Here is an 11,234-nt window from a genome sequence, read left to right on the forward strand (position 1 = left end):
AAAACCGCTACTTCAAGTAGCGGTTTACTTTAAAAACCGCTACTTGAAGTAGCGGTTTATCCTGGACTGGTTTTTTTTTCAAACTTGCATAATCACTCAAAAAAAAAACCTGCAAGTTGTGTACCTGTAAAACATGAGATATATAGCATATTTTCAACACAACCACCATAAATAACAAGTTTATGAAGATCTAAGGAAGTCGAAATTGCAAAGTCGAATATTTTTCAATTGATTAAATATAACAAAATCCAATTCTAAGCATTTACAAAAAAATTAGTTTAGTTCCAAAATATACACTTAGCTCGGGCGTTGCTTCTTCCCATGAGGTGACGATGAAGATGATGCAGCTGTCTCCTCTGGAATGTCATCCAGGCCAACTCCAACCCCAGACGTAGTGTTGCTACGCCGTCGGTTTCTCTGATACTGGCGATGCACTAGTGGAGGAGATGTCATGATAGTATGCTGAGAAGGAGTCGGTGGACGGAAGGCACGTGCTGAATGGCCTCCACGATGAGGTGGTGGTCTGATCGGCATAGTGTGCACAGTAGAAGATGAAGACGTGGACGGTCGAGGCTGCTGAATAAGGTGTGACTGCCCCACCCTAGACAAGGTTTGGCCACAAAATGATGTAAAACCCTGCATCGTCTGTATGGCAAATGGTATAGCCGTCTCTGGTGGCAAGTGGGAGATGGTCTCAGTAGCTCCCGATAGCTGGACGTGCAAATCAGCAAATGCATGTGCCTACATTTAAGTGTAGTTGTAATGTTAGTAAAATGAAATCAAAAACGTAAGAACTAGATTGAAATGAAGTGAAGTTCATACAAGCAGGAGGTCTGAGGTAGCTGGCTGGTAATGACTCGGGGGGCGCTCCTGCGAAGGTGGAGTAATGACCAGTCTCGTGATGCGACGGTACCAAGCCATGTACTCTGTCATGGCCGGGGAAGAAGTCCCAGTGAACGGGTATCCCTGGACGACTAATGCCTCTCGTCGACTCCACTCGTGTACATGGTCCGAATGCCGAATCTCCCAATTACGCTGTCCCCTTCGATCCTTCCTGTGTAGAGCAACGTCCGTGTCTACATCCTGTGGGATCGGCTGGTCTAACCCGAACTGACGAAGGACTCGGTCTGGGAGGTGGAACTCAACGACGTCAAAGCATATCAGAGGTGCCCGTGAACGCCAAATGTGCATGTCTGAGCGACAAATCTCCGGAAGTCGATCCATCACCGCCTCAGTATATGGCTGCCAAATCATCTAATTCCCAAAACAAGTATGTCAACATGTATATGACTAACATAATGGAAGAAATACAATGCACAAAAAAAAAGAAACACCGATTGTACCTGGTCCTCGCGCTGATGGTCAAACGCATCTCTGTAGTATGGTAGTCCAGAAGCAGTATGCGCACACGATAGATGGACACGTAACCACCTGTAAAGACATGTTAATAATAATTCTTGAAAGATAGAATTGTAAGAACATGAACTTGAAGCAAACATTGTACCTGCACGCCAAAGGGTCAACACCTCGCTGATGCTGAGTCCCCAAAATGTCATCCTCATCCTCAGCCTCAGGGTCCTCCTGTGGCGGATCTCGAGGCCTCCTAATGTATGGTCGGCCAATAGTAATATGCTCCCACGACCACAACTGTAGTAGGATGAGCGGGCCTCCAATCTGTCTTGAATCTCGCTGACATCCTCGACATAGCTGCTGATACAAAAAACCAAGAGTCGCACTCCCCCAGCTGTAGGTCGAAGCTGTCACCCAGTCTCGAAGGAACGACAAGTAGTAGAGTGACACAACATCTCCACTCTTGTCGGCGAACAGAATAGATCCCATGAGAGTGAGAATGTAACCACGGCTATGGCGCTGAACTGTCAAGTCATCAGCTCCCTCTGGCATCTGTGAGAAGTGACGTCTGAGCCACGTCAACTTCAAAGTAGATCCCTCCAGAAATGGCTTACCGTTATCATCATGGCCAGGTCGAACTCCCAGCAACTCCTCAACTAGGTCATGCCATCCCTCAAATGGAGGTCCAATGACAGGAGGGCCGTGCACTCTCAGACCTAACAGGACGGAGACATCCTGTAAAGTAATGGTGGCCTCACCTACCACTAGGTGGAAAGTATGTGTCTCCTGCCTCCACCTCTCAACCAACGCCGTAAGAAGAGATCGATCAAGCAAAAACCCTCCTCCCAAAATCCTATGTACACCGTAAAACCCAGCAAGCCTAACGTACTCTAGTACTCCGCCATCTACCCTCCACTCACGTCCCACGCTGACCATATGCTCCCTAACTGAGAGAACTCTATCAGCTACGCCACTCCAAACATCGTGGCTCCTATGGGAAGTCTGCAAGCGTAGAACAGATGGATCAACTGGGCCTGGACGAATCACCGGCTCCATGGGACCTACACGATAACAAAAAATTGAATTAATGTTAAGCGATCGAGAAAAAACATAAATATTAAACAAGAATATATAATTAATCATGTTACCCAGATGATCCAAATCCACCAATAAGAGCTATGAAGCTCTTAATACCTCTTGAAGCTCAACATGGGCATAAGTCATGACTACATGTACTTTGAGCTCATGTACTTTGTGTATAGAAGCTCTATTTTCACTTTCAAAATCAGCAATTATAGCAACCTAAACTGAGTAATGTGATCGAAACCATTAATAATTCTACAAGGGTTATATGTAAGGTAAGTAAATCAACAACAACAACCAAAACCAACCACAAACATACATACAATTCTGAAACTCAATAACAACAACAATAAACAAGAACACTAACAACAACAACACAACCAAAACCGAAACTCAATAACAACAACAATAAACAAGAACACTAACAACAACAACACAACCAAAACCAACAACAACAACACATACATACAATTCTGAAACTCAATAACAACAACAAACTCAATAACAACAACAAACCCAATAACTGAATACAAAAAATAATTAGGGCACTTACCACAAACAAGAAGATCAGCACGTTTCTTCTGAAATTAGCGAAGCCGACCACTAAAGTCGAACCCTCGGCGTCAACAGCGGCGGCCTTCGTTGCTGAGGAATGCTCCGGCGGCGTCGGTGGATTCCTTGGCTGCGCCGGCTTCTGTTGAAGGAGGTGTGATTTTGGTGGAAGGCGTGGATGGGATTTTGGTGAGAAGACGAAAATGAAAGAGGAAAGTGAAATCGGGAAATTATACCTGCTAGAAAACCGCTACTTGAAGTAGCGGTTTATTAAACAAAAACCGCTACTTGAAGTAGCGGTTTATTAAAAAGAAACCGCTACCTGAAGTAGCGGTTTATTAGTAAAAACCGCTACTTCAGGTAGCGGTTTTGCTGTAGACCGGATTTAAAATTTCTTCCCCCTGAACCGGTGACGTGGACGGTACTTTGGGAATTCTTAAAACTTTGGCTGCAATTTGGGAATTGCGGTTCTTCTTGACCTTAATTTGGGAAAGAGCTCCTTATTTTATATTTTTTCTGGAATCTTTTGAAGCTAGGGTTTGTTTGTTCTCACCTTTTCCCCTTTTTTTGTAGCCGTTTTTACTCCTCCTATCTCCTCTCTCCTCTCTCTCTCACTCTCCTCTTTCTCCATAATTCTCCATGTTCAATTCATCTTACATTCTTCCATTTCTTTCTCTCAATCTTTCCTACCTTTATTTGAATTTGTTTTTCATGGTTCAAAGAAGAGAGATAAAGTGATGTGTTGTCTCTTAAAGATTTTAACCAAGAACATCTCCAAATCCCAGAAAACGAAGATGTAGAATTACAAATGCCGATAATCCAAAACCCAGAAGACGTAGTAAAACATCAATGGCGATCTCAATCGATGCAGCAGATTCAATTCTTCAATGAATCTATTTCACGTTGTCGATCTATTTCACTTGTCTTTAGGAAGTTGGGCCACTTCAAATTAATTAGCGTTCCACTTCAAATTTCTTGCACCACTTCATAGTAAACCAATGGCCGTTTCTATTTTTAACTTTTTATTTTATTTTATTTTATATGTATTATTGATTTGACGTTATTCCATTCACTAATTTGATGTGAAATATTGTTTAAGTGAACTGGAATTTTTTAATTTTACAGTAGACCTTTTACTTTATGCTTAGTACATTGTTTATCAATTTTCACTTTTGGCAGTAAATTATCATCCTAACAAATTCGGGTACCCGTTGCCCCAACCCGAGAAATTCGGTTACCCGAAACTCGAGTACCCGAATTTCTCGGATCGGGTCATGGGACAAGTTTTCAACAACCCGAAGATCCGGGTACCCGAAAACCCGGGTACCCGAATTTGAACACCCCTACATGTAAGTATGCACAAGAAAATAATGCACAATTAGTCATAATATGATGCAATGAGTTTGCAACCTAACCATAACTCTTGCTCTCTAAAGTTCAAGGATAAGGGTTAGTAAAAAAGGGTCCATGGTTACGAGTTTGAATGCACCGTGTGGAAGCCTTACCTTTGGAAAGGTTGGCGCGTGTGGATGGGACCCTGCAAGTTAAACTTGCTTCCACGGTTTGGTGAATTCAACAAACTCGGATGTACCCTTCGTTGCCATGAGCATTCGATTGGCTAGATGGAGGCGTGAATTCCCAAAGGGTTATGGCCATATATAGAACACATATGGGTCAGAAAAGTGAGAAAAACTCAATCTGGAAGTAGAATTGAGCGAACAGTACTAGAATTGGTCAAAACAGAAAAGGTAGATTTCTGGCTCAATATTGCAAGAACATGGCGCAGAATAACAGGGCCTGTCGCCAGACGATGACCCTGTCGCTAAACGACATTGCTGTCGCACGGCGATAGAGCCATCGCATGGCGCTGACACTGTTTTCTCGGCGCCGGTTCCAACATGACTTAGCAGCTTTCTGTTCTTTGAATTTTCCAATTTTTCACAGCGTTTTTTCGATCCTAGTTGTGAAAATATTTCCCAAATTTCCTACATGTAAATATCCTATGTTTTCGGCGCATTACGGATGGTCTTTCTAATTCGGACCTTTTTTTATGCATATGTCAATAATGTCAATCAAAATTACGCACATGAATATTTAGAACGTTTCGAGTATCATCCGCTCATTCTAAATTATTGCCAAAATAAATATTAAGAATTAAAATAGAAATCCTCCCCTGTGGAGTCGCCAAAAACTGTAGGGAATATTTCAAGCATCCCACACTTGAGTCCCACTGTGATTATACACTTAAGCATGGTGGCGTCCAAAGGGATGGAAGCTAGAGCAAAAGAGTCGCCAACAAGTTTTAGGAACTTGTAAACCGTTCACAGGGTGAAGGTTAAACCCCTTACCGATCCATGAGATCGCTAACTCCGTAGTGGCCAGGAACCATGACTAGATATTCGGAGATGAAGGTACGAATCCAATCTAAAAGAGAAAGAATCCACCCTAAAATAGGCCTCTACTTTATTTTTCTCATATTCATGTGTGCTTTCTGACTAACATGCAATCATTAGGTTAATCTTAAACCTGTTTAATCTATGTTAGTTGAATATTAATGCACAAACAAATCTATTATTGACGATCACTTGAATTATAATCATATTAGCCTAAACAAGATTATTAATTATCTTATTTAGTTTGATTACAAGTACTAATTTCCTTTAATCTTGTAAGAGAGGCGTGATCAAGCAATAACAATAATATCAAGCAACATACACTACTATAAAAATTGGAAAAAATACCCCTATTTAGAGACCTGTTATTTTACCAACGGGTCTGTTTGATGTAAAAGATCTAATATTAATTATTACGGGTGTCTTATATGTATTTTTTTTAAAAAAATAGAGAGATATGAGGGATCAGTTATCAATCGTAACGAGTCTTTTCATTGTATTAGGTCCCACATCTCTAATAAGAGAAGAAAATCAAGGGACCCGTTCTTTAATTTGACGGGCCTCTTAGCTTTTGTCCTTACGAACTCCGCCTGTAGCAATAGGTGCTTGACCTTTTTATTTGTATCATTATTATTTTCCAAAATCATTCACCTATTTTCTCCCTGCAAAACCTCCTCCCAAGCCCAAACCCAAGCCCAACCCCAAATTAAAACTCTCATATCATCCTATAGTAATCTACCGTCACCCGTTAGTTCTTCTTCCGTTCTCCATTAAATCAACATACTGTCCTTCATCTCCATTGAATGAAATGGCTCCTTTTCTCCTCTCAGCATGCTTAGTGCTTTTTATCCTCTCATTTCTCTGATTGGACGGTTTATGAAGGTTTTGCCATGGGTATTATTCATTCTGCCGACATTGTTCGTTGTTTTTGAGCATAATAGTTGATGGTGTAGTGGTGTTCTTTACCATTCGGTCCTATTATGCTCAAGTGGGTAGCAACTGAGGATTTTAATAAATAAACTATGTCATTATTGTTTTGGCATCTTGAGTGCAATCCTCCATTAAAACACTTAACTATGTCATTATTGTTTTGGCATTAAATAGCTTTTTAATTTATCTTATTTTTGTTTGAGGGAGCCCCAGTTGATCTCAGAGATTAACAATCTAATTTATCCCCTCTCACAACTTTATGTGTTGAAATCTGTGCCACTTTATTATTTAACTTTTATCATTTAAAAAATAAAAGAAATTGAATAAATTGTGAGAGGAGACTTATTCACATCATTTATCTCAGAGATTAACTTGAATTTACCCTTTTTGATGGATCATCGATTATAGTACTGAAACTTTTATATCAATTTCATTATTAAGAGTAATTTATCTTTTTTTTTTGTCAGGTTTACGAGGAGATATAAAAATTGGAGTATTCAAGCCTTGTTGGTGTTATAATTATTGTTAATTTTATGTAAATTCATAGTATTGTAGACACCCAAATGTGTCTTCCCAAAACAAAACCTAGTGATAAATATCTTTCATGTCATTTAATTATCGAACGAATTGAAAGTGTGAAAAGTCGATCAAGTGACGAGGATGTTTTTATTAAAATATTTCTCTTTCTGTTTTCAAAAATATTTCTTATTTTAATCTATTTATGAAAATAGCTCGTCTAATTTGGTTTGGTCTATGATAAGGGTCCAATAATAGTGTAGTTGGATTGGGCTCGAAAAGAGCTTTCCAACGAAATATTATAAGGCCAATTTCGATGAATAATGACGAATTATAGATTAATTTGCTCAATGATTTTACATGTGGCCCAATGATCTAGAGGAGGGCCTATTAATTATTATTCCTACAGTAATTAGGATTGATTTTAATCTTCTAGAAATATGTAGAAGGTTCTTTTTAATTCTAATAAGATTACGATTGATAATTATATTATTAAAGATGTTTTACTTTGAATAAAATATATGATTTGTCATAAATGTGATTTTAATCTGCTTAACGCGGAATTACCAGTTTAACCGTTTAAAGAAGATGACTCATTGTACAAAGCGCGTTGTAGTTTTGATTCAGCGCGAGACGACAGAGCTGTCGCCTGGCGCTTCTTCCGTTGTCTAGCGCTGACTCGTGTCGTTGGCGACAAGATGTATTTTATTCCGAATATGACTTGATTTAATTTCGTGCTATATTTCTATAAATAGGGTTCGTATCTCCCTTTTTTCATCAACAATCATCTAATTCTATTCTCTCTCTCTAGAAGCTCTCTCTCTCTATTCTTTTTCTAAAGCTTCTATTTCACAAAATTCCACATTCATTAGTTCTAGACACACCTAACCAAGTTTGAAGTTGGCTTCGCCCTAGACGTGAAAGGTTGATAATTTCTGAAGGTTTGGTCCTAAACCTTATTTCAATTCTTTGATTAGATTTGTTGTTTATTATTTTCCTTGAAGTTACTAACGTCTGTATTTTGTTATTAGAAAGAGGTACAAGGCATCCAAGTAAGTAATTTTATTGTTTTATTGCTCTTTTGATATAGAAATCATGCTTAGATTGTTTTGTTGATTCCTAGTATCATGTATGTTAGGATGTTTTATTTGCTTCCTAGTATCATGTTTAGGGTTAACTAAAAATAACTAATATTTATGATATTATTATGATGCTTCCTATTTCTTTCCTAATATCATGTTAGGGCTAATTGATATTTATTGTTTAGTGACATGCTAGGGTTTGTTATTAATCTTGTTAGTATCATGCCTAGGATCTTGCTATTATTCTTATGCTTTGATATAATTATTTTTATGATGATGATTTTTATTATGTTGCTTGATATTTATTATTTTTATTGCTTGATCACGCCTTTTATGCATGTTTAAAGGGAATTTGTACTTGTAATAACGTTTAATAAGATAATTAATAATCTTGTTTAGGGCTAATATGATTATAATTCAAGTGATCGCCAATAATAGTTTTATTTCTGCATTAAATTCAACCAACATACATAGATGAACAAGTTTAGGGTTAATTTATTGGTTGTATGTTAGTCAGAAAGCGAACACGAAAACGAGAAGAATAAAGTAGAGACCTATTTTTAGGGCAGGTTCAATCTCTTTTAGGTTGGATTTGTACCTTCCTCCCCGAACATCCAGTCATGGTTCCAGACCTATTGGAGTTAACGATCTCCTGGATCGTTAAGGGGTGCAACCTTCACCTTGTGAACGGTTTCAAGTTCCTAAAACTTGTTGGGGTCCCATCCACACGCGCCAACCCTTGCAAAGGTAAGGCTTTTGCGTGGTGCATCCGGACTCATAACCATGGACCTTCTTTGACTAACCTATATCCTGAACTTTAGAGAACCAGAGCCATGGTTAGGTTGCAAACTCATTGCATCATATTGTGACAACTTGTCTACTTGTGCATCTCTTACTTGTGCATACATATTATGTGACTAAGCTAACCATTTGTCTTGACTTGTGTTTGTAACTAAAGTCTTAACCAACTAACCAACGACTAAATGATTTTTCTTAATTAATTGATTAATTAATTTGGCTAATAAATATGTCTAAAATCGAGTCATAGTTCCTTTGAGTCAACTCGGTTTTTTATTCCCGTGTACTATATAAGCGTCAACTTGATTTGGTCATAGCTGATGTTCTACAATGAATCACGAGTCGCACAACCTATGGATCTTTAGCCTCGAGTTTTATCTTTCATTTGGAGTTTGTTTTTTTTTCAATTCAAAGTCATATATAAAAAGTTATGACTAAAATACTACAGCATGTCCAGTTTAGTGCACATAAGTGAAGTCTTAACTTAGTCTTTGTTTGAGTCTAGACACATGGTCATGACACGAGTCAAACATGTCACCTACACTCAATAGTCTTGGCATACACTTTGTGAATATGTAACCATGATTATGTCTTAGGTTAATGCACGAGTTCTTCTTTCCGTCATTTGAGTTGGGGATCCACTTTATTCCTAAATTCTTTTATATATCCCCATCTATATCATTTCCATTCTTTACATGTTTTCTTCATATCACAATTTACATTATTCCAACTTCCTTCCATCTATTGCATGTTGAATAGAGTTTGAGTCAAATAATTAACATTAAATATCCCCAATTTCCCTTTCCACAACACTTGGTCAAGGAGAGAAGGGCGATTAATCAAGGACAACATCTTTGTTCAAGTACTACTTTTTGACAAACCAATTTGTCGGAAAAGAAAAGCTAAGAAGATTATGGCGTCTCAAGAAAAAGTCAAGAACTTAGGAAGAACGTGGCCAACTTAACTGAATTGATGAAGGCTATTGTTTAGGGTAAAAATACCCCATATACGTGGTCCAATCCCGTAGCGACATGTGGCCCAATCAAAGGGCGACACGTGTCACTATGGGAAGATGTGTAGAGAATTATAGGTACTACGCAGCGGAAAAACATGAATCATATTCATACAATACCTAATCCCAAGATCTAATGCATAACACATAAAGAACATATAATCGTACCTTTGAAGCGTGATTCCACGTGCGATTGAGCAAAAACAATAGGAGATAAAGAACCCCAAGCGTGATTCCTCTACTTAGTCCACGAGCATGGATTAAACCTCCACTAATGCTAGTTAGTTGTGACTGAACACTTCAATCAACCTTCAACGGAGATTTGAGCCACGAACACACCATCACACCACCCACGCGCCACCACACGCGCCACCCGGGGAAGAGGGCCGTACGGACAGGGAGGAGAGAGAGAGTTAGGGTTTTTAGGAAACTTGGCTGCTTGTGTGACAATTCACTGTATGTCAATTGTGATGTCATGCAACCCTAGGCATGGTTTATATTTATAGATCATATTTAGAAATAAAACCATGTCAAGTCCAAAACCCATTAGACTCTTCTAACTATCCAAGCCCAATTATCAACATAGTATGTCATGAACTCATGAGGCCCAATAATGGGCCTCTAACTTGTTTAACCCAATACTCTTATGTGTGACCTTGTAAGATCCATTCTATGAGGCTTTGGGCCATTAAGCTAGCCCAAAGATCAATTGTCATATCTAGCACCAAACATTGACGACCCTATAGAATGAACTAATTATCTCCATAATCGTGATCCTTGATATATCTAGTAATTGCACTTATCTAAGACATAACTCCTTCAATATCCCACTTGTCCGAGACAAGTGCGCAATATTCAAATTCCTTAAGTCAATGTGTGTCGATTTGATAATATGATTGCATCTCATGTCGTGATCATATTAGTCTACAAATCTTTTCTTGAAAAACTGAGTGAGATTCACAGAACAAATGATTACTATGTAATGCATTTGAGCACGACCATGCATTTTATGAATTCTCCCTCTTTAAGGGGCCAAGACACATTCCTATTTAATAGGTAGACTCAATCCAATCTTGTGGCAACCAAAGCTCCCACTCAACTCATGAAGCAACCGGGAAACAACCTTTATAATCTTCAGTTATGGCTAGACGTTTGAGTGTACCATAGTTAAATCAATCATTGAATGGAATCAGTGTTCCACTCATGTCAAAGGAATCCACTAATATATCCGGAAGTTCTATACTTGAACTTCAAAGTAGGTCAATAGTTCGATCATGCATCATTCATGCATATCCATGTGATTGACCAAGCATCATCACTATGCTCCTATAGCCCATGAAACAGTACTATCCAATCAATCTTACATGCTAGTCCAATTTATGAAATAATATATGTCCACTTTAATGATTCCAAACTAGGAACTTAAATAATGTATGAATTTAGTTCACATGTGGGGTTTCATTCAACAGGTCATCAACCTGATGAGCCCATCAATTCATAATTTTTTTGGACATTTTA

General features: G+C 38.5%; 1 protein-coding gene across 1 annotated transcript; it reads right to left on the reverse strand.

Annotated features, from left to right (window-relative positions):
- Positions 1-205: 205 nt before the first annotated feature.
- Positions 206-2,520, reverse strand: LOC110733246 (serine/threonine-protein phosphatase 7 long form homolog). Its single transcript, XM_021913262.1, has 5 exons — positions 2,499-2,520; positions 1,505-2,411; positions 1,344-1,431; positions 823-1,254; positions 206-741 (listed from the first exon to the last, which is right to left on the reverse strand). The coding sequence occupies exons 2-5, from the start codon at positions 2,404-2,406 to the stop codon at positions 298-300; spliced, it is 1,866 nt and encodes a 621-aa protein (XP_021768954.1). The 5' UTR covers positions 2,407-2,411; positions 2,499-2,520; the 3' UTR covers positions 206-297.
- Between the last annotated feature and the right edge of the window lie 8,714 nt (positions 2,521-11,234).

Source organism: Chenopodium quinoa, unplaced genomic scaffold (assembly GCF_001683475.1).
Source record: "Chenopodium quinoa cultivar QQ74 unplaced genomic scaffold, ASM168347v1, whole genome shotgun sequence".
NCBI lineage: Eukaryota > Viridiplantae > Streptophyta > Magnoliopsida > Caryophyllales > Amaranthaceae > Chenopodium > Chenopodium quinoa.